Below are 25,682 nucleotides of genomic sequence, written 5' to 3'. Positions count from 1 at the left end.
TTTAAAAAAAAAAGATTGAAAATCGTCAACTTCAGGTATACAGCCACGCCTGTTAACTTTAACGTGAAACGAATACAAATTATAAGATATATGTTCATTCCCCATTGTGATTTTTCTGCAGTGACAAAAACAACAAATATCCGAAGTCCAGAACTGAACATCACTGATATGAGTGATTAATGTTACCATGGTAGCAGTTTGATCAGATATCAAAATTGACAGAAATACTGGTTCATTTGAAAAAAGGAGCAAATTTTCATTACTGTGCAGGAAATACAGATAAATTAAATTCAAAATGCGATAAACACTGCTAATGGGAATACATTCTGATGAAAAGCTGGCATAATCGCATTGTGGTTGCTATGACAACGGGAATGATGTGAGAAGCTGTTTTGTGTATATTTAAAACACTGGCGATGTTATTCTCTACTCCATTAAATACATTTTGTACAATATATTACTGATTTCTGTACTAACAGAATACAATGTACCACTGATTTCTGTACTAATGCTGATTGCATGCTATTCTCTGCTGTTGTTTTGTATATGTGCCGGGTGTTTCAAGTCGAGACCGAAGTTAAGATTGCTCAGATATCTTAATCTAATATAAGTACATGTATCCATAGTAAACGCAATGCACTGATATTAAATGACGGGTCATTTGTGCACTTATGGTTTAAGTTTACACAAGCTGTTGGATTAGTGCTATCAGAGTGTGATCTTTCATAGACACACGTGTGTCAATTTATCTAGTAGGGAAGGAGGAGAGAATCAGAAATGTAGAAAAATCTTCAAAATGTATTAGTTACAAATTTTTAAAACTGGTTTGGCTCTTCAGAATCCACGGACGTCGGCATTTTGTTGTCTAAATATAGAACAACTAATCACTGTTTACCAATCGACACTGGGTGATGCCTTGAAAAAATATGTAGATGGTGTGAAAAAAATATCTTGGGGATGAGTTTCAATACGTTTTAGAATGTCCTTCTTTTAGAAAAGACAGGAAATATTTATTACATATATTTTGTATATATATCTTATTATCATAAAATTCAAATGAATAATGTTTTTAACTAATTCTATCTCGGTTTAAAGATGATAATGAAAAGTTAGCGTTTGTTCTCCCGATACGTCAAACTTAATTTTTTACCTTTATTATATTATTTAAGAAATAAATTTCAATTTTGAAAATACATGAGGACACACACTACGACGCTTTACGCCAGCATACATCATGAAGCATGGTAGCTTCGTGAAAAGTATGCTGGCCTGCAGCATTGCTGTGCATACCCTCATCATTATGTTTTTACATTTACATTTTACTTTTTGTTCTGTCGGAATATTCCCAGCCGTTAAAATAATCGTACTACATTGTATATTTTTCATCAACATTCATACGTACATTGTTCAAATCGATGAAGAAATAGCTGGTAAAGATATCAAAGTGTCAAACTTAGCGAAAAAAAACCTGTTTGTTGTTCATGGTACCGGTTATATACAGAAGCGGTGTAATTTTTGTGCCGGGTGTAAAACATGGCGGATTGTTTAATGCCTCTCTGAATGGTTGAGTCTTTAAAATGTATTGATATACTTGATCAATGACATCGAATGTTGGCTGACTGTGAGCGGTAACAAAGTTAATCAAATCCTTTAACGCTTTGTAAGTGTTGTCCACACTGTCAATTCGTTCGTCAGCGGCCATTGTGGGTTGTAGCGCCAAATAGAAGCCTGTCAGAAGCACAGATTGGAACGGTTTGTTGGCAGTCGTTTGTCATCAGTTAATTCTTTCAACCCGACCATCCTTCTCCATCAATAAGCCAATTAGAAACCACTACACACAATTAAAGATAATTCCAGTGATGACATAAAAACGTCATACGAATTTGAAACATATTATGTGGGAGCTGCCAGCAAAATGCACGGTGAGGAATACGGAGTTATGATGATGTTCAATACACGCCAATTCTGACACGACTGCGGGAATTAAAGCTATAATTACCATATAGGACCAAAACATGTAATCGAAACAAAGAAGCGCTAGGCAAGCTCACTGATTAACTAATCATGCACAGGACCGTATCTGTTAATTAATACATTAAACTTCAAAAAGCTACCCGGGCTCCAAAACCTGCGTTTATTTCCTTGATTTAACTTTTAGTAAGGACAACCCTATCTAACGATAGCTTAGGACCGCTAGAAATGAGACATTGATGATAAGAGTGTGTAATAAAATAGCATGGGTAGGACAAGCGATACAGAGGAAAAAGGGATACAAGCCAAAAATAGAATCATGAAAGAAATTTTGCATATCTACATCTGAATTCATTTTGAATGCATTGCAATGTACATTTAGTACTGATGTTTCATCGTGGAATACATGCATCCTTCATAGGTTGGACCGGTTCTCGATAATGGTGTGAAGTTCAATTTCAGTATGTTCTCCGGACAAGGAATATACATGTACCAATATTTGAGGTACACCTACATGTAACACTTTACAAAAATACAAAGTGTTTTAAGGAAACTTCAATGAAAATTTAAATTACGTTATTTCCAAAAACAAAGGTACTTCAAAGGGCTATTTGGAGTTTTTAGCTTCAAATTATTCACTACGAAAGCTAAATACCGTTTTCTGTGTAATTCAATATTTTCTTACATCTATCTAAAAGGTGAAGATAAATCTCATAACATTGTAATCATACATTACTAGCGCTTTTCTGAAAATGTGACTAATGGCTTTTCGATTAGCCTTGGCGCTACTATGTACATTATGTATAGTAATTGTATCCCCGTGTGAGAGTATTTTCAAGGAATGATGCAATTGTTTCAGATAATGTATATAGCATGTTAGAAGTGAGAATAGCTACAAACATCATTAACTCGTATAAAGATAAAACGTGATATTATATATAATTAACGTTGTTTAAACATCAATTAATACCATATTCAATGGGAGCTCAACAGATGCTGTACAGGAGTGTTGGGTGTTTTTAGCATTATTATTACAGTTTGGTCAAACACCAAAAAGAAAAAAAGAAAAAGAAAAAAAAAAACCTGAGACATTTTCTTTCCTTTGAATTATATTATAAAACAACCTTGCTATTGCATAAATATGAAAGACTTGTATAGGCACTAAAGTCCACAGTATGGATGACATTGTTATGAGAAAGATTCAAGATATTAAAGAATTAGTTAGGCCTCGTATTTATAGAGGAACTTTTTGTAAATAAAGTGATCTTCATGGTCGTCAAAATCCAGTTTATTTGTTTTTAAAAAGTGGGGTAACGAAGTGGTTGCCATCCATGATAAGCGGAAAACGCCTCACTTGGGAAAGGGCTTGAGTTCTTCATATGATATTTGTCTCCATGGAAGGACACCCCCACCCGTTCTTAATGCCTTTGAATTCAGAAATAAACATTACGTGATCTTAGCTTTCTATGTCAGATAACCTTGGTATACTACCGACATTGAAGTTCAAATAAAGGATAATTTACAGAATTTCGATAGTATGTGATGAAAGTGATTACTTTTCCTTTTTGTTAGAGTGACAGAAGAAATTCAGACTAATTTATTTTAAAAACTGTTATACTGGACAATGTATATGTAGGGTATGGACCCCATGTGGCCCCAATTTTCGCTTAAATTATCTCAAAATAACCTCAAAACCGTGAATCCTTGTACAAACATATTTCAAGATGATGTTTCAGTAAAAATATATAATTATTATCATAAATGTAAGTGTTTAAAGTCGCAAAAATGTTAGAGATTTGAGCAAATTTCGGGTTTTCTTACAAAAAATGACACGTTTTTCTCTGAAATTTTGGATACATTTTGCTATCGAAAACATGTACACACGCTTACCCATATAAAACTTTCATACCAAAGTTGCAGTGGAAGACAGTTGTACAAAAATACAATAGTTTGAGAGGAAAGCAAGTGTGCGCTCTATATTTTCTGAATCAAAATATGCTTCATCTGTGTTATTTTGACCACAAAATAATTAATAACTTTGCAAACGTCTTTGTTTTAAGATATGTATGACCTGGGTTACTAAATATAATAAACATTTTATACAAGGGGATGTTCAAAATGGAGACCATAAATGGCTATTATCTGTACTTTCTCCTTTAAAAACTTACATTTTTAACTGTGATAAATGGTAGACCCCTTTTCACTTTACATTATCATAAAGTTGACTTTCAACGCTTTTTAGCATTTGGAATTTATTTGTGAATCATGTGACACTTAACAATTCCTTCCTTGTGTTTTTAAACAGTTCAAGTAGAGGAGAAAGCGTGGCTTTCTAGGAAAAATTAGGACAGACCATTAAGCTACAGATCCAACTATTAGAAAACAAACTTTGATTGCAGCACAACGTTATCTGTGCGCGATTAAGGTCCTATACCTTTGTATTTTCATATATCCTCCTCAAACATGTATTATGATTAAAACAAAATCGTATTTTCAAGGCACATATGTGACAGGGCATACTTTCAAACACTTGTCAAAGCCCCATTCATATTGTAAGATTGCAGATTCAACAAAGCCCCATTCATAATGAAAGATTGCAGATTCAACAAAGCTCCATTCATATTAAATGATTGCAGATTCAACAAACCCCCATTCATATTGTAAGATTGCAGATTCAATAAAGCCCCATTCATATTGAAAGATTGCAGATTCAACAAAGCCCCATTCATATTAAAAGATTGCAGATTCAACAAAGCCCCATTCATATTGAACGATTGCAATTCAAGAGAGTTCACATGTTTATGTAGCTATGTCACCTCGAAATGGGTGGTATCTATAACGAGCAGATGTGTACATATAGCTCTCTGGTCTACCCCGATTTTTCCCAGAGAGCTACAGTTCTACATATTAAAATTCAAATATAAGACCGCCTCTAAGTATCTACTAAATTTTAGTCCTCAAATGTAGACTAAATCAACTGATTAGTTAGCAGACGGCATTTTGTTCTATTGAACACCTGAATTGGGGCATGCTCTGGGATCGGAGGGATCAGGACCCGTACAGAAGTTAGTTAACTTTATCTGACAGTTAAAGTCTAGTTAATGTTATATAGATGTAAGAGTTAATGACAAGCTAACTGTTAGCTAAAGTTAACTAACCTTTGCACAACTGGTTCCAGAGGTCCGATACCTTTGTCAAATTATCATTTGTGAATGATTTAATCAATATATCATATACCTGTGTGAATCTGTCTTACCTGAGTGAGTTCCGGTAACTGAGGAATTTCCAGCCTCCAGCCCTCATCATCCGTTAGGTGGAGATGTAGCTTGTTCAGTTTGTATTTTGCCATAAGATCTAACAATTTCATCACCTAAAAACAGATATAGGGTATTCAGAATACATTTGTATGTTTTGTTCCGTAATCTTGAGTGTGCTCTGGACTTAAAATGGGGTATTGGTCACATACTTTGTGCTATGATATGCAAATAACAACAAGATTATCTAATGTATATTTGCTATGAGAACCAGACGTTTGTTTTCGGTCACAGTCAAACTAGTTAGACTACTGGGAAAAAAATCATGTAGGATGGGTATCTTTCATACTTTGTGCTATGATATGCAAATAACAACAATATTATCTAATGTATATTTGCTATGAGAACCAGAAGTTTGTTTTCGGTCACTGTCAAACTAGTTAGACTACTGGAAAAAAAAATCATGTAGGATGGGTATCTTTCATTGAAAGTATCACGTTTTTTGGAATTCTCATTAAGATTTTCTATAAACCACACGATGATATCAATCGTATTTAAACCTGAGTTTATATGTCCGTCGGGTAGGATATTAAAGGGTGCCTTGTGTCAACCCCCTTTGCACGCAAAAGATTGTTTCCCTGATTTTCGAAAAATAATACTTTCATTGGAAGCAGGCCATCGTCTAAACCTACAGTCGGGCGCACTTCTTTTACCCCCCCCCCCCCCCCCCCCCCCCCCCCCCCTGCGACACAACGCCGATATTTTCGCTGGAAGGTGTGTCTCAGCTTCTTTATGCGATTGGTCGCTTTACCATTCCTAATTGCGATATTCAACCAATGAAAAAGCCCCCTTCTTTCAGTGTTCGAGAGCATATAAAAACATGGCTTTCGAAGCGAAGATTTTGACAAGTTACAAAGCTTTCAGTGAGATGCTTTACACCTTCTTTGTCAGTTTGTTTAGAAATTAATTCTATTAAAAAACAAACATACCTAACAACTTATCGTGACCATTGATTCATTGAATTTGCATACTCGATTTAATTTATTTGTACAAAGGCTGCACGCAAATGATGCGTCTGTTGGATGAAAGTTGCATAGCTGTACTCAGTGTACTGTTCAAGTGAAGTTTTTGACGACAGCGCCCTGTAACCCTGATCTTTGATGGCAGCACAACAAAACACACACACTTTCATGGGCGCCGGCATTACTACTGACGCTTAGAGTTTCGGGAATACTAACGGCAATTCCCATTGGTCCTCGATAGGTCATGCAAGGTCATGCATTTAAATGAGTTATGCGAAAATATCGGTGTTGTGCCCCACGGGAGGTACAATAAGTGCGACCGACCGTGGGTTTCCGACGATGAGAGCCGCCAGAGTAACTACAAAACTCAAAACTGCACATCATTCATTTAGTTAACCGCCGCAAAATGGTTGGAATATTGTCAAAATGATGTAAAACCACAAATAATCGATCAATCAATCGAATCCGATTTAAAGATGGCCAATCAAGGTATAGTTTTGTGAGCTTTAGTAGCCGGTTTCGATTTTTCTTATCTTATTCAACCGAGTATTAATTGCACTCTAGCTGTATAGCTGTCTAGTCGGTTGACCAGATATCGTTTTGTAGACTCTAATAGCAAGTTTAGTTGTTTTGAATTATTCAATTATACAATAAAACACTTACTGACATGTTTCCAATCAATAAGACGCTTTAGCAACCCTCGAAATGCAATATTTACTTCACCCTCAGACTTCGATGGATATTTTATTTGAGGGTAGTTAAACATCACATCAACAGAGAACGTGCCAGTAATACAGGTACCATTTTCTTATCGACAGCGCTTCGTGAAACGAACAATAACTCCAATAACAGATAAAACTACTTTGACAAGGGACTTCTTAATTCTTATACCTAAGAGTGTTTTAAAAATTGTTGAGACCTTATGGTCTCAAAAGAAGTTAAAACGTTGAAAGTGAAAGACAATAAAGTAGACAGACTATGAGCAAACTAATCTGATAAAGCTGACTGGAATTTTAGGCAAGATACCAAAAAAGAAATACTTATATAAATTCTACAAATGTTAATGATTGTGATGAGCCATGGTGTCGATAAATGTTTGTTGCACAAGTTTTACATGTGTCAAATCGCTCATGCTCTTCCCCACGTAACATTTATACCATTTTCACGTCAACTCCAATTTATGTAGAGAGATTTTCGTGAAGCGAACGATAACTCTAATTAAAGCAGAGAAATCAGCATTTTAAATTGAAAACATTACTTCTAATCTTTTTTATTTCATTGCAGATTACGTACAATTCAATCCTGGTCAAATTAACTATCATCTACAGGAAAATTTCAGATATTTTTCCTATTCACAAGTATCAGAAATATTGGTCCTAGTGATTATTCTTGTGACAATTTTTTATAATTTGGAGCCAAGTATCAATGAGCCACCAAAGGGCGGAAACCCTTTTCTGTAATGAATTGTCAGTAACCTCCTCTATAATAATCAGTAACCTCTGTAATAATCAGTGACCTCTGTAATGATCAATAACCTCTATAATGATAAATAACCTCTGTAAATATCAATAACCTCTGTAATAATCAGTAACCTTTGTAATGACCAGTAACCTCTGTAATGATCCGTAATCTCTACAATAATCAGTAACCTCTGTAATAATCAATAACCTGTATAATGATCGGTAACCTCTACAATAATCAGTAACCTCTGTAATAATCAGTAACCTCTGTAATAATCAGTAACCTCTGTAATAATCAATAACCTCTGTAATAATCAGTAACCTCTACAATAATCAGTAACCTCTGTAATAATCAGTAACCTCTGTAATGATCAATAACCTCTGTAAATATCAATAACCTCTGTAATAATCAATAACCTCTGTAATAATCAGTAACCTCTGTAATAATCAGTAACCTCTGTAATGAACAGTGACCTCTGTAATGAACAGTGACCTCTACAACGATCAGTGACCTCTATAATTATCAGTGACTTCCTCTGTAATCATCAGTAACCTCCTCTATAATAAATGATTGTTTACCTCCTCTTTGGGTTGAAAGTTTCGGACCACGTCCAAGTGCATGCCTCGGTACGGGAACCTTGGAGCATCAGATCCACTCACTTCCGGGAGGACAAACGCGTCACCATCTTTCTGAGCCAAGGCCTTGAGACTCTGTATGGCATAAAACATTCCTGGGTCATCCGTCGCCATCAAAGTGATCGTTTTAGTTGCCGGGTCGATCTCCATCTTGTAACCCTCTTTATTGTTTGACATCGGCATCTTCTGCAGTCGTATAATATTCTGCCGTTTATTGACATTTGTTTTAACCACACCAAAATGATCTAAAAGAAATAATGAATATCATTTTACTCTTTACTATCTAATGATTATAATTATTCTTCTACAAATAGAATCAGGGACGTATAGACCAGTTAAATTGGACCCTGGTGAAACACACACAGTGCTAGTAATCAAGGCAATATCCTTCATCTAGAGTGAGAGTGAACCGATGCTTAGGAGAAAAATCAGTTTGGATGATGATGACTTTGTATGTATTAAGAGGTACAGAATGACACCTACTAGCCAGGTCTCGATAAGCTCTCCTGAATCTCCGGTTGCGCACGATATACCATTTGTTGTTTGGTCCACCTACTCTGAGCTGTTTCTCTGTGTTGATGGTCATATTCTTTGGGGAGGGAATGAGGGGTTTGATGGCGCGCCCTCTATCGGCGATGTCTTTATTGATCCCGTAGCGGGTGGGAGGGGAATATGGGTTGTATTGATCATCCGGGTACCTTTTCCATTTATTAGACGTGTCAAATCGACTGACGTATGTAAGATTCTCCGAGGCAGTGTTATCAATGACCACTGGATCCATTCCCTCAGCTGCCACGAACCAATTAGGCATGGAGTCCGTCCGTGAGACCTGCCAGTGTTGCCCTGATATTAGACAGGACAGCGACTGGCCCGGGAGAATCTTAAAGTCTGTCTGCTCTGGGTCTAATCTAAATAACAGAAAATCTTACCATGAAATTTACTATCTTTCTTGAATAGAGGGTGGTCTGCATAAAAGATTGTTTTGAATTCAAGAAAGATCCTTTCAAAATCACAGCCAATGTTTCTCAAAGAATCATACTTGCTGGTTCAATATCATAGATATGGACGACGTTGATACTAGAGATGGTAATGAAATTGATTTTAGGGTACAATCTGGCAAAAAGTGTCAAACAAACAATTCTTGAAACGTAGATTTTTTTTATATAAATCATCATAATTTTCTACTGTAGGAAACTTCTGTTGTTGTCATACTACGTGTATCAACCTGTACATCCTGACCGGGGTGTCGTGATCTCGAGTCCTGCTCATGACATGACCGGGTATAACCTAAGACGCTAAAATAGGTAGTGATTCGTCGCCAAAAGCTTGATATTTGGAAGTGAGAATCACGAGTCTTTCGAATATGATTTTAAAAACGGAGGCCGCGGCAGGCGATGCACGTTAAAGAACTCTCACTGCTATGGCCCTGAGCGCTAAACATTTTGAGGTACTTTACCTAAAGCCCACGACGTCTCAATATGAGTAAAAAATTCCGAAGGGACGTAAAAAAAAGAAAAAGAAAAAAAAGAAGACTGTTTCGTGGCACAGATTACATGTCTGTGTAAACTGTCTGCACTATTAACTAGAACATGTACCTATACTGTCTACCTGTACAAACTGTCTGCACTATTGACTAGTACATGTACCTATACTGTCTACCTGTACAAACTGTCTGCACTATTGACTAGTACATGTACCTATACTGTCTACCTGTACAAACTGTCTGCACTATTGATTGGTACATGTACCTATACTGTCTACCTGTACAAACTGTCTGCACTATTGACAAGTACATGTACCTATACTGTCTACCTGTACAAAACGCCTACCTGTAGAGACTGCCCCCTACATGATGCAGCCAAAGACTACAGTCATGGAGTTTGTAGCCATTTGGATAGGGGTTCTGCTTCGGCTGCAACAGACGGATGTTGTACATATAAATACTGTAGTTCCCATATGCCAGTGTCTCATTCCCAGTATTCTGTAAGGTCACCCGGAGCAGAAAACTATCTTCTTGATCCACAAGGTTATCCTCCAGTTCATAGGTCACACGCAGATTCCTGGCGATTTTCTCTACGTCTGCTTGATTTGGAATAGGATTTACACCACCTAAAACAACATTGGAAATGTTTACTCCTTCAGATGACTCCATTTAAAACTTTAACATGTTTGGAAATTTTTCAAACACTTACGCGGATCAAACTCGGTTTCTCTGCTGAGTCTCTTTCCGTCCGCAGACCTTTGAAATACAACAAAATCTACCTACTGTTATACACAATCACGTTAAATTATAACGTTACTTTGAATTCTCACAAATAAACGTCTGAAAAACATATTCTATGGAAATTCAAAAGCATTATCCTGACCTTGTTCTGAGAAGGATTGGGTTGTAACTGGCCAGTGGCCACGTGTCCGGTACCATCTTCCATGACTTCCCTTGGTTTACACTGTATTCCATTCTTTCTGTCAAATGATCTGTGTTAGTTTTAAACCTTCCATCCTTCGGCCTACAAAATATTTCATTAACTCTTTTAGTGAGGTATCATTTATATTTGTGTTGTACCGGTTGCCATGACATGGTACTTACACAGCCCTGACTAGTATTCTGCTGTTGTATGACTTCATTAGCCAGTCTTCGGGTACCAATTTCCACTTCTCCCCAGAGTTAGTGCTATATTCTACGATCTGATCCGGAAATTCCGTGTTAGTGTACATCCGCTTTAATCCGTCAGATCTGCCCAAGAAAACACAATTTACCTCAATATTCTCTAAAACTTTTCAGATTTGCGTTCTTGTTTTCATTTCTCATCATCCATAACCTTTATCTTTACTCACTTCGCCCCCGCTGGAGAAATGCGGTACCTAACACCGAGATCGTCCAGTCGTCTAAGCTCTTGTGAGCCCACGATCCGGGCAAATCGTTGCCAGTCGTCATTCATCGCCTTGTTGCGCTTATTGTCGTCCTCAATGTCCTCCCAGACGCCTTTGTGCCAAGCCCTCTCTGCCAGACCCAGTAGTCTAGGGAACAGCATGTAATCCAGTAAGTCACGTGAGCTAATCAGTTCTCCGTACACACTTCCTTCCACGCCTGTAAAGTTTACTACACAATTAACAATCTAAGAAGCCAAAACCTTTTACCATTTATCACATCATTGGATAGGCTGGAATTTTAAAAACTTTTCGTTAAACAGATACGTACCCTTGACATTTTCCGGTCGCTGTAGGCGCGGACATCTCTCTCGGAACTCCCCGCACAGTTCCTCTTGATCTATCGACTCGCCAGTCTTTTTCTCCGTGATGTCCCGGTAAATGTTTTCCGGTTCGAATGAAAAGACCTTCCTGGAATCCGTGTAGCGCGTGGCCCAGTAGAGCCCGCTCTCCTCTGGGTTTGGTTCATAGGGGTGGTCAAAATACAAATGGGAGGCGGGGCCTAGAACCACCTTGAATACGAACGATTAACTCGTAATTAGAATTCTACATTACATCATGGTTTTTTAAACTTATTAACAGGGTAATATTGAATAAACTAGATGACTGTTAGACGTAATATAATGCATCACATACCATGGAATAGCTTTAAAACAGCCCCACAACACTACCGAGAAGCACACTATAGCTCTAGTATTCTTCATAACAATTTCTTTGGATAGAAGTTTTACGATTTCCACATGCGCTAAATCTTAAAAATTAAAAACAAAACCCAATGATCACCTTGTATCCGGCGTTAGCGAGTTTGTAGACCCTAGAAAAGTCGGACCGGAGATCATTTTTCCAGTAATGTGCTGTCACTTCCGGTGTGTGGAAAAGCTTCATGTCCTGTGGAGCACCATTTTCGTTCATGAAACCATCAGCAAAACCTACAAGTCCAATAAGTATTGTGTGTGAGTGATTTAATAGCGTTGCGACAAGGAATTCCTTAGTAGATGCAATTTTACTGTGTGAATTTCTCATTAGATACAAATATCATACCTGATACATTGGCGCCGCTACTCTCTATCATTCTGGAGACTCTATCGTCAAACATGTTCTGTATTGCCTGAGGATTACGAAGGTTTAGTTTTAAGCAATCGGTGGAATTCACCCATCGTTCCATTGAGTAATGGTCGTCTCCGCCTGTGTGGAAGTGAAGGAGCGGCACTCCTGCGCTTAAGTGATACGAACCAATCTGGTTAATAATTGTCTTCAGAACTTCGTATGTTGCATCTGAGCATGGGTTTAGCATGTTGTCGTCAAACATTTGTACAGATAGCTGGGATTTACCGGGCGGGGACCAAAGGGTGGCATTATTCTTTTTATAAGTCGATTCAATGGCTCTTTTTAACGCATACGCATGTCCTGGGGAATTGATTTCCGGTATGATCTCAACGTTTCGTTGCTTGGCATGCAAGAGGATTTCTACATAGTCGGAGCCAGTGTAGAATTCTGGCTCAGTATTAATGGGATTTCCGATCTGTGGCAACAGACATACAACTTCCTCTGGATCATGACACCGCCTAGCACCGACCTACATAGACAAAAAGGATATTGCTAACCTTTGCACATACCATTCTTCACTTTTAAAATATGCAAAAAACCTAGACATATTAGAAAATTTGGTTATTTTCAATTTCAATAAGCCAGTATACCTTAACCAGCTCTGGATAGGAAGGAATATCTATCCTCCAACCCTCATCGTTAGACAACATGAGACCAAGCTTGTTCAGCTTGTACATAGACATCAAGTCAATCAAACGCTTAACATCCTCCTTTGTACGAAAGTGTCGCGCCACATCCAGTCGGAGTCCACGATACTCATACCGAGGCTCGTCCTCCAAGTAGAATGGATACAGTGATTTAGATCGTGTCTCTTTGAATCGGTCGAGGATGCTTAGGAGAGATTGGACGCCGTAGAAGAGTCCGGCTTGTGAGTTAGCGGTGATGATTATGCTGGGGGCGTTGATGTTGGATTCTATGGAATACCACTCGGGTCCCTCGTTATTATCAACCAGACGAAGGGATATCGAATGACCGTTAACACGCTCCTCAAGAGGTAGATTCAGCTCGCCTGCAGAAAAAGAAAAAGAAATTAACGTTTATAAAAATAGCCAACAGCTAATCTTCAAAGACAGGTGTTATCATTGTTGGACGTACCAGAGAGAAGTTTTGCCGATGCTCGCGCTCCTTTGTCGGCGCCGATCGTCCATGTGTCGTCTACTGTAAAGCGGCCAAAAGATCGGGACTCAAAGAAATTCTTGGGAGTAGGGATTACAGAGGGGCCGTTGGTGTACCTGTGAGGTGTGTAAAAGCGTTCATATCTATCCTGGGAGGTATACGGATTGTAACTGTCATATTTAAACCTTTTCCATTGTTTGGCAGACACTATATCCCCAGTGAACGAACTGCTGTTTGTGGACTTGATGAGTCGCGGCTGCAAGGTCGGAGCCGCGATATACCAATTAGGTAAAAAGTCAGATTTTGACACAGCCCAATATTTAGCTTTGTGTTCTATAGTTCGGGTTTTATTGGGTAAAATATCCTTAAATCCCTCTGCAGGAACCATAGAGAACAGACTTCCGGTCACGTGTTTATATCCGACTTTGAAGTCATCATCAATATATACTTCTTCTTTTGGCAGATGGTCGGGCTCTACCATGAAGAAGCTATGAAAGAACAATTCCCACCCCTTCCTCCGAATAACTCGCGTTCCGTTGTTATGGAGGCGGATTTGTATCTTGTGAGTTTTCCCGTCATCTTTTAGGTTGTCTACACTGTTAACCTGCACAACTAAGTGATCCGCCATGTAGTCCAGCTCTTGTTGACTGACGGGGCATTCTAAAATGTCAGATTAAAACAATGGCATGATTAAGAAAATATACAGTTTTTTGATAGCGAAAGATTTAAAAGGACCTGGGGCCCAACTTTCAGTTATTTGTCATACTCTTGAATTAAATCAAAACTTTCATATATAATGTTTACATGTAGCAATTAGGAGTTAGTCTTTTATTTCATGATAAATAAAGTTCCATTGAACACAGCAAAAATGACCTAAATTTATATTTTAAAAACATCAATGAGTATCATTTTTTGGAGCGGAGATAGTTTGAACACCATTGCCTTCAGTTAAAACACGTCAGCAATCGGCCAAAAAGATCATGATGTAGAACTGTCGTTCTAACATGCCATGATGGAGATGATGTCCACACAATTTGTTGATAGAGAAAATTCGCAATAGATAGAACAGGAAGTACGGCCTAAGTATTTTGTCAAAGTAGCCTATGATACGCCTTGATAGAAATGCATAGGTTACGATGACTTTTGTCTTGCTTTTTATTAATTGCAGTGATATATTTATCGATGCATAGGTCTTTTCTAACTTTCGGTCTTCAAATTTTCATAGTTTTCTAATCTTTGTGAAACTTTTATGAGTTTCCACAGTAATGGTTACCGTCTTACTATACATGTACAAATATCAAATGTTTAGAAATAACTTAGATAAAAATTAGAGAAGTTAAATGTTTAGAAATAACTTAGATAAAAATTAGAGAGGTTAAATGTTTAGAAATAACTTAGATAAAAATTAGAGAAGTTAAATGTTTAGAAATAACTTAGATAAAAATTAGAGAAGTTAAATGTTTAGAAATAACTTAGATAAAAATTAGAGAGGTTGAATGTTTAGAAATAACTTAGATAAAAATTAGAGAAGTTAAATGTTTAAAAATAACTTAGATAAAAATTAGAGAGGTTAAATGTTTAGAAATAACTTAGATAAAAATTAGAGAAGTTAAATGTTTAGAAATAACTTAGATAAAAATTAGAGAGGTTAAATGCCGACTACATGTATACATCGTAAGTTTCAAATTTTACGGTACATTTACATATATACACTGTATGTACTTTTCCGTTTCATAGTTTTGATATGAATATTCCGTATTTAGTTTGAACAAGTGTTTTATGGTATTTGTTTAAAAATGGAGCGAGGTATTTTATTTTTAGTTGCAATGTTTTCGTTGTAGTACATGTATTTCCTGAAGCAAGACCTTGATACAGAAACATGCAATGTCTGCCATAGATCGAATGTGTCATTAGTGACGTCATAGTTATTACCTTTACACCAGGAAAGAAAAATGTGCATTGCGCAATTCCTTTAATATTTACATTCAGTATTTAATGTGTTTAATTGACTTGTGGTATTGGAAATAACCTTTCATAATAGATAGATAAATAGATATAGAGAGAGATAGTCCCAGGGACGACTCCTGCCTTCCTCAGTACAAACGAAAAAGTTTTATCAATAAATATATATAAAAAGTATCACGAAAGAAAAACGTTAACGCTTTCATTAACATCTTCAGTCGTTTTACAAACAATAAAATGTGTTATTATCTAATTGTTTTGTTAAACATCTGAAGATATTAATGAAAGCGGTAAATTTTTACATTTGTGTTGCCTTTTATTTTTAATTTCAATATGCATGGACCGGACACTGTGAATTTTTACTGGGAGAGAGAGAGGGGGGGGGGGGCTATAGACTTGACTCGGAATACGTGCTTCTGTAATAGATTACTGTAGATAACATTTCTTGGAAGAAGTTGTAAATGTTGATAAATCTAAAGCAGATGTCAGCCTTCATTGACATTTATTGATGTCATGTAATTTACATTGATGAATATATAAATTATTCCTTTATCGAAATCGTGTCTCTATGATAAATTAAACCCTAGTTAATTTTGGAATATATTTATAGAAATACGTACATGTACACATGTACGAGTGGTGTACATTTTTGTAATTCTCAAGGCATGATAAACAGGTCATATTGAAAGTACTGAAAACTGTACGGTGTGAAACTTCACGCTGATACAATGGCAGACAATTTATCCACGGATAATGTTGACGATTTTCTATAGTGGTATTCTTTAAATATCATTGTACCTAATGCTACAGGTGTAAGGAAAGTTTTATGAGAATCTGTGGATGATACAAGCTTGAATGGTTTCTTCAGAAAAAGCACCATAACATATAATGAATAGATGAATAGTTGAAATGCCTGTACAAACATTCATATAAAATTCTATCGTAAATTCATCTGACATGTCAATGACCTTCAAGGAATCGTCGCTAGCAGTTACTTTAGAAATCTATGTCACTCGGAAGTTTGATCAGTATTAGATCTTTTGCATTCAAATGAAAGCGAAAGTTTGTGATAAGTATTATTTAGCAAGAATTAAAATTTTGGCAAATTGCGTAATCTTAAATCACTGAATAAATAAAGGTACTTTACAAAGCTGGAGACAAACACCGCCACATCTACACCGTGAACATTAGCATTACGTGACATTACAGTCCGTTACTCTCAGTGCTGCATTAGACTTCTATTTTGTTTAATGTATTGTAGGTTGAAACTTCAGGCATGACGTCCAGCATACAGATACGTAAATGGTTAATCCTGATTGGATGATATCAATACTATTTACCAGTCCACAACACAGGCTGCCCGGGAGAGTGAGACAACGTTACAGGTTTCTGCTTAATTTGTCACCATCGTCTTGTGGTAAACAGGCAAGTAATTGGTTGATGTATATCGCCAGGGACAAGGATTAATTGATTTGACAATTAAACCATGATTTTTTTCACATTAATTTACATAAATTTAACTAAATTAAGGAAGAAGATGATAAACTTAGCAGAGTCAGGGGTTCCCTTCGCATTTGTGAAACATGTATTATAATCATGAGCTTGTTATGAATGAAAACTCTTATTTTAGACACCTGTTTCAACATTCAGACCGTCCAAACAATTTTGATCCCGTACGATCACCAATTTCTTCAAACTCTATGCAGTGAGGTATAATTGAAAAAAGAGTTTGGTTCCATTTTTATCTTTTCGGCTGAACAACAGGAATAAAATATCACCCCTTAATAGATTTTAATTAATCTATTTCGTTCGTCACTTATACGCTAGCACTTCAAAATAAGGAAAATCTTCGGGAATTTCGTTTCTGTGTAGGATGGTAAGAATGTGTTTTCCTTATAGAGTTTCGCTATTTCACATCCCCCCGCCCCCCGATTTGTTTTCTCCTAACAGTCTACTGCTTTAAAACGGTTAGCCAGGAATGGGGAACAAACCCTACAACCTGTTTGAGCTTTAGATTGTCATCCCCTGGGGACATTTTTAAAATCAGTATCAGATATTGTCATCCAAGTTTTTTTGTTTTTTTTTTAATTTCCTGTTTAATAAAAATAATTGATTGTACGAGATTTTATTCATGAAGGTAAACCTAAAATAAAAAAAGGAGAGCGCTTCACAGAACAGGTGTTACCTGCGAGGGCGGCAGTGACCTTTGTACATGTATGTATCATTAGTCTCTCACCTTCCAAAGTCCTGTTTCTTAGTGTGCCAAATTTTAATGTGTACGAAACAGATACCGACAATAACATTGTTATATTTTTCTAGATACCGACAATAACATTGTTATATTCTAGATACCGACAATAACATTGTTATATTCTAGATACCGACAATAACATTGTTATATTTCAGATACTGACAATAAGATTGTTACATTCTAAATACCGACAACAACATTGTTATATTCTAGATACCGACAATAACATTGTTATATTTCAGATAATGACAGTAACATTGTTATATTTCAGATAATGACAATAACACTGTTATATTCTAGATACCGACAATAACATTGTTATATTTCAGATACCGACAATAACATTGTTATATTTCAGATACCGACAGTAACATTGTTATATTTCAGATACCGACAATAACATTGTTATATTTCAGATACCGACAATAACATTGTTATATTTCAGATAATGACAGTAACATTGTTATATTTCAGATAATGACAAAAACATTGTTATATTTTTCTAGATACCGACAATAACATTGTTATATTTCAGATACCGACAATAACATTGCTATATTTCAGATACTGATAATAAGATTGTTATATTCTAAATACCGACAATAACATTGTTATATTTCAGATAATGACAGTAACATTGTTATATTCTAGATACCGACAATAACATTGTTATATTTCAGATACCGACAATAACATTGTTATATTTCAGATACCGACAATAACTTTGTTATATTTCAGATACCGACAATAACATTGTTTTATTATATACTTTCAATTTCATCTCTTCTTTTTTCTTTAAAAGTTTGCGGGCATATATCACACGATATTATGCCCGCAAACATTCCAGCCCGCAAACATTCCGGCCCGCAAACATTACGTCACAATCAATACACAAGTCGTTGCTTTTATCACACTCACAAATTACTATGCCTTTAATTTTTAAATCTTTTGTGTTTTTTATCGTTTACTCAGTTAAACCAATAAAGAAATTGTTAAAAATGAAATTATTGTTAGTTTCTAAATGAAATTGAAAGTAGATATTAAAAAGGTTATAGACTTTGTATTGGAAAATATGACGACCTCGTTTTTTTTTTTTTGTCGCGGACGGACCTCGCATACAAAGTCTATAACCTATAAATATTCCAGATACCGACAATAACATTGTTATATTTCAGACACCGACAATAACATTGTTATATTCTAGATACCGACAATAACATTGTTATATTTCAGATACCGACAATAGCATTGTTATATTCCAGATACCGACAATAACATTGTTATATTTTAGATACCGACAATAACATTGTTATATTTCAGATACTGACAATAACATTGTTATATTTCAGATACCGACAATAACATTGTTATATTTCAGATACCGACAATAACATTGTTATATTTCAGATACCGACAATAACATTGTTATATTCTAGATACCGACAATAACATTGTTATATTTCAGATACTGACAATAACATTGTTATATTTCAGATACCGACAATAACATTGTTATATTTCAGATATCGACAATAACATTGTTATATTTCAGATACTGACAATAACATTGTTATATTTCAGATACCGACAATAACATTGTTATATTCCAGATGCCGACAATAACATTGTTATATTTCAGATACCGACAATAACATTGTTATATTTCAGATACCGACAATAACATTGTTATATTCTAGATACCGACAATAACATTGTTATATTTCAGATACCGACAATAACATTGTTATATTCTAGATACCGACAATAACATTGTTATATTTCAGATAATGACAATAACATTGTTATATTTCAGATACCGACAATAACATTGTTATATTTCAGATACCGACAATAACATTGTTATATTTCAGATACCGACAATAACATTGTTATATTCTAGATACCGACAATAACATTGTTATATTTCAGATACCGACAATAACATTGTTATATTCTAGATACCGACAATAACATTGTTATATTTCAGATACCGACAATAACATTGTTATATTCTAGATACCGACAATAACATTGTTATATTTCAGATACCGACAATAACATTGTTATATTTCAGATACCGACAATAACATTGTTATATTCTAGATACCGACAATAACATTGTTATATTTCAGATACCGACAATAACATTGTTATATTCTAGATACCGACAATAACATTGTTATATTTCAGATAATGACAATAACATTGTTATATTTCAGATACCGACAATAACATTGTTATATTCTAGATACCGACAATAACATTGTTATATTCTAGATACCGACAATAACATTGTTATATTTCAGATACCGACAATAACATTGTTATATTTCAGATAACGACAATAACAGTGTCTTACCTTCATGTAAAGGAGGACTGTTCCAGTCACAGCGGGTATCATTTCTACAAAGCAGAACATAAAATACTAACTATGAAAAGTCTCAGCGTATTCATTTACATCTAAAATTGTGTTTAGGAGACGATCCTTGATATCAAAATTGTGTCGCGATATGGTATGTCAAAATTTGTTAATGTGTTATAGTATTTAACTCCAGTCTTTCTGTTAGGGGAGCTTTTTATTTTCTGAACCAAATGGTCAGAGAGCGTTACAAACATGGGCCATGGATTGTTTACATGAAAGGCGAAGATAACGAACAGTGATCAATCTCATAACTCCTATAAGCAATATACAACAGAGAGTTGGGCAAACACAGACTCCTGGACACACCAGAGGTGGGATCATGTGCCTAGGAGGAGTCACACCGATCACACCCATCGTGAACCCTATATCTTGATCGGGTAAACGGAGATATCCGTAATCACAATCAGTGTGCCAAGAACGGCCTGACAATCGGCATGAAACACGTCAGACAGAATTTGACCCAATGATAGGTTGTACTGGCAAACTATTTCGTTATCACGATGTAGTGCTAAAAATGGATACTGCGTACTTGCGTTTTCGAATTCAGTAACAAGGAAAATGGTCTGCAGGTATCGCTATTCAGTCTAAATTAGGCCGGGGAACCAGCTACATGTACTAACTGAATTTACCCAATGAGAAATTGTACATAATGAGCCTCAACCACCTAAGCATCAGAACATTGATTCTCAACAGCCAACTTAAAAGCTGTCCGAGAATGAACACAGTCGCAATGTTAAGTCCATCAGTCAAGGTTATCACGGGATGAACAGACAAATTAAAGAGTAAAGCCAGCAGCTAAGGTTATTATAGCATGAACAGACAATTTAAATGTTAAGGTCAGAAGGTCAAGGTAAACGGACAATTCAAAGACGGCGGCCAACAGTCAACGTTTTCAGACGCGCTTCTGTAATATGACTTATAATTTCGTCCTATCTTGTTTTAGAAGTGTGTTCGGCTGAGTGAGATCACTAGACAGGTGGTTGATAATAGTTTTCAAATGATTGATTACGGGTTTTGAAATAAATAAAACTAAGGACCTCTGTGACAGTCAGTGGATGTTAATTTGATGGGGACGCCATTAATAGTTGTTACACTAGTCAATCTACACGTTATAGTTATCAGATCTGTCGGTTTGCAGTGATACAAGCATATATTATAAAATATCTTGGGTTCATTTTCGAAATATAAATCTTTTATTAGACTTATTTTCATCTCTCAAATCAAGAGAGCCAATGGAAATTAAAAAAAAACAAAAAACTTTCATTTTTAGTCAACTTACAAGGAAACCACTATAGTACCAAAAATGAAAATGCCAAATTCATACATCATTAATTATGAATATTATAGAGACAAACAATGAGAGTCCATGAAGAGTCAGTGCAACCCCGTGTTCTTTAAAACATTTGTTTCACCTTAAAACCTGAGGTGACATTATTTCCAGTAAGTCGCTAAAAGTGTGTACACTTCATCTTCGTTTTATCTTTCTTTTCTTTCTCTCTTTTTTTTATCTTCTTTATTTTTTATTGTTGTTACAATTTTTGAATTCATTGACCTAATTCATACTTAAATATGAAAGTACTTCAAGTAAAAGTTGAAACCGGTTAGATTTTTTTTTTCATTCACGCATGTATATACACGCATGTTATCTTGTGAAAAGTGGGTTTCTAAGAGCTAAAACCGTGCTACAATAACGCAATGATTTATATCGGAGTCTGTAAAACATTGACCTTAAAATATATTTAAGATCAGTAATGTGACAATAATCAATCACGTGTATGTGGTAGGTCACGTGACAATAATCAATCTCTTGTATGTGGTAGGTCACGTGACAATAATCAATCTCTTGTATGTAGTAGGTCACGCCCTCTATTTATCTATTTAGAAATGTTCATTAAAATTCATGTACATGTAACAAGTAATTATTGCTTATTGTTTTATTTGCGCAGAGAAGGTTACTTTTACTATTTAGCGGCCCTTAGACATGAACTACATAGAGATGACCGCATTGTAAATCATATATGTATATACACATTTTCTCGGTTTACTGTATCAATAATTATCTGTCAATAAAAGTTATAGTGAAAACATGCCAGTCACAGGAAACAGAATTTAATTATATGTATCATATTGTCACCAATGTCTCATCTAAACAATGTCTATCAAGATCGGGAATACGAAATTCAATCACTCACACGTGCTGCTAAATCATTTAGAAGTGCATAATTAATGTACATACTGAATTAAGAATTAATAGCAATGCTTCTTTTGATTTGGAAATTTTTCAGTAATATCATATGTGTTTATTATCCTCATTTTTTGTTTTCTTTCTTTTTTTTTTTTTTTTTTTTTTTCTTTTTTTCTCTCTCAGAAATATGATAAGGTTATAGATATAAAGAACACCCTACCTGGATTGAGTGAGAGCGGTGGTAGCCAAGATAAACAAGATAACAGTCAACTGGTTCTTCCACATGCTGAGATAAGAATACTGCTGCGAGTCCAGACCCCCATATCTAGTTCCCGTCCCTCATTATCATGCTAAACCAACGCTCATCGATACAATCATGTCAATTCTTTTTTGTCAACACGATTTGTAAGTTAGAACACGAATCACATGGCAGGATTTCATCACGTGACTAATCTGGTGCTATGGTTTATTTTCATTCCTTTTTATGATTTATTAATAATTAATTAAGTTATCCACGTATCATAGTGCTGTGTATTGCTGCCCATAAAAAGGGCGACTTTTGCTGTCATAATATTCAAATTACAGCAGTTGTTGATTAACGACAGGACCTGTAAATAGCGAGGTTTGGTCCGCCGTGTGTATGCAAATGAAGGCGGAAATAAACACGATTTGTATTTGCTCCTTTGATAATCTTCAAAAACTTCCAAGAATTTACACGTTTGATCACGTATGTTACCTTGCGTATTAAAGCAAAATGAGATCAATGATACCAATACGCAACTATGCAAATTCTCATTAGATATCAAAGCTTATTTGGGACTCCATCCTATCCCCAGGGTCATTGTTTGATTAATCTTGAATCTACACTACGCGAGGATGCTATGTTCTTAAGAGTAAAAATATTCATGAACGCTGAATTAAAACCAATAGAATTTTGTTTTAAAAAACTTGAAATTACGATACATATTTAGAATTTTGACAAATTGTAATCAAGTACGTCTTGAAAAATGTTACGGTAATTTTATCTTCATGTAACGTCATAGTTTTTTTGCAAACCTTTTGATTAATTAAAATTTGTGCATTATAGAAATAAATGGTGTGTAGGAATTTTATTCACTGGGTAAGTTCGAAAATAGATTCGTTGATCTACAGTGTACATGTATTTGATACTGATAAAGTTCAAGTTTTCTAAAAAAAATAATCGATTTTATGTCAGCCTGTCCCCAAATAAGCCAAACTCTTATCAAAGGTAAAAACAATCATTTATTAAATAAATAAAGGACAATTAAGAAGAGTAGTGTACATACAAAAGCACCTATTGAAAAATCCAATCGCTGAAGTAGCATCCAATATCAAAGTACAAAAACCCCACTATATACCTCTCAACAGTGGTGAACTACATGTACATTCAAAAATGGCTGCTGCAGAAAGTAAAATATCAATGACACATTTCCATAGTAAAGGGACTAGACATCTCTCATAATTTTTTCATAGCAAAGGAACTAAACATACATGGAAAACTAATCGAATATCTATATTCTTAAATATGTCAAGGTCAGTACTCAGGTATTTTCTCTTTGTATGTCTATATTCATGTAGAATTATTTCCCTGATACTCACAATTAATTCATATATATTTATAAAGTAGTCGGGTTTTATTTCAAACTTCTACACTTATTACATTTTGTCATTTATTTTTTTTTCAGTTTTATAATGTATTTTCATCACGCTGATGTCGACATATTCTTCTCTTTATTTAATAAACTATAGTCGCAAACCACGCCTATATTCACCGTTCACACTACGTCATAGCCCTGAAAGCCCTCGACTTCATGAATATTCATCTATCAACCAATCGGGAAGCTTCCATTAATGGTTTAATTTTAATTTGGAATTAAAAAAAAAACACTCCGAGATCATCGCGAGGTTCGTAGTGGAATAATCCGAGGATTGCCGATTGAGTATAACCGACAATCAAAAATACGTTTTAATTATTTATACAGAATTTACAAGCATAGCCTCTGTTGTATAGGCGGATTTTATTTCACATTGTAGCTATATCCTTAACTTACTTCTAAACAATGATCTGTAAACGTTTTTGTTTGTTATTGTTTGTAAGCAAACGCTACATGGTTTAACTGTGGGTTTAGGCATTAAAATATTAAAATCCGTCATCGGAAATGTGATTGGTCAATTAATGATTGTGTCACTTCATAAATATTCATGAAAATCGAGGATTCGTTTATCATACAGACACGGTTTGAGGTAGGTACTCCCGGACTCAGTTATTTAAGCGTGGCTAGTGAGGAGGGTTTAAACTCCCCAGCGTGCCCCGTCTTGGTCCCGGGTCGTGGTTTGCAACATGTACACGGAAGTTTCCACACAAACTTCGTTACTTTTTAGCCTATTGAGTTTTATGAAGTATTGAAATGCGGCATATTTCAGCCAATACCCCACCTTGGGGCCTTCACTCTTTAAGATAAGTTCTCATCGCTCAAAACACCAGCTGTTCTGCGTTCGTTTACAACGAAAATATATCATTATGTAAAACGTTCAAATGATAACGTTGCAATTTTATTTTCGGACTCATTGTTTATAGAAATAATTAAATTCACACGCAATAACCGCCACAAAATTACCAATTGGAAAAGATCTTTAGGTTCATTTTATGTATGCAGGATTTGAAAGCGGTTAGTGAATGTGAAAATATCTAATTTTATCTAAGTCTACTGATATTACATTGGAAAAAACCCCGGATGAAATGAAAGGTGAAGATAAGGAACAGCGATCAATCTCATAATTCCTATAAGGAATACAAAATAGAGAGTTGGGCAAACACGGACCCCTGGATATATCAGAGATAGGATCAAGTGTCTGGGAGGAGTAAATATCCCGTGTCGACCGGTCACACCCGCCGTGAGCCTTAAATTGTGATCTTGATCAGGTAAACAGAGTAATCCGTAGTCAAATCAGTGTGCCAAGAACGGCTTAACAATTGGTTTGAAATACGTCAGACAGCATTTGACCCCAAAGATAGGTCAAACTAGATAATTATAACAACCATTGAATTTGCAAAATGCTGACTTCAAACACAATGGTGAAACTCCTGTACCATTAACTTGTTACCTCATAAATTCAACATTTTATCAGGTAACATATAATACCTGATTATACATTAGTCGAGCCTGCCTCGATTTAAAAATTGATCATACGCAGAACAAGCTCTTGTGTATCGAATCAGTTGAAATATACAAGCACCATTTGCAGATGATAATGTAAACCTCTGACTTCACTATGTGTAAAACTTATACGGTATCAATTATGATGCACCAGATGCGCATTTCGACAAATAGTGTCTCTTCAGTGAT

General features: G+C 35.5%; 1 protein-coding gene across 1 annotated transcript in view; it reads right to left on the bottom strand.

Moving 5' to 3' along the window:
• The window catches only part of LOC125662687 (uncharacterized), a 31,841-nt gene extending 9,092 nt beyond the window's left edge, over positions 1-22,749 (bottom strand). The window contains exons 1-15 of the mRNA XM_048894992.2: positions 22,535-22,749; positions 20,067-20,110; positions 13,474-14,154; positions 12,969-13,387; positions 12,313-12,847; positions 12,055-12,200; positions 11,543-11,783; positions 11,179-11,431; positions 10,931-11,077; positions 10,710-10,850; positions 10,536-10,582; positions 10,173-10,452; positions 8,827-9,251; positions 8,287-8,588; positions 5,228-5,341 (exon numbers count right to left, since the gene is read on the bottom strand). Coding sequence (XP_048750949.2) covers positions 5,228-5,341; positions 8,287-8,588; positions 8,827-9,251; positions 10,173-10,452; positions 10,536-10,582; positions 10,710-10,850; positions 10,931-11,077; positions 11,179-11,431; positions 11,543-11,783; positions 12,055-12,200; positions 12,313-12,847; positions 12,969-13,387; positions 13,474-14,154; positions 20,067-20,110; positions 22,535-22,599 — 3,840 coding nt within the window. The 5' untranslated portion in view covers positions 22,600-22,749. The remainder of the gene's footprint in view (positions 1-5,227; positions 5,342-8,286; positions 8,589-8,826; positions 9,252-10,172; positions 10,453-10,535; positions 10,583-10,709; positions 10,851-10,930; positions 11,078-11,178; positions 11,432-11,542; positions 11,784-12,054; positions 12,201-12,312; positions 12,848-12,968; positions 13,388-13,473; positions 14,155-20,066; positions 20,111-22,534) is intronic.
• Between the last annotated feature and the right edge of the window lie 2,933 nt (positions 22,750-25,682).

This window comes from Ostrea edulis, chromosome 8 (genome assembly GCF_947568905.1).
Source record: "Ostrea edulis chromosome 8, xbOstEdul1.1, whole genome shotgun sequence".
In the NCBI taxonomy this organism is placed as follows: Eukaryota; Metazoa; Mollusca; class Bivalvia; order Ostreida; family Ostreidae; genus Ostrea; species Ostrea edulis.
The sequence above is the reverse complement of the archived record's forward strand: the minus strand, read 5'-3'. Positions and strand labels throughout refer to the sequence as shown.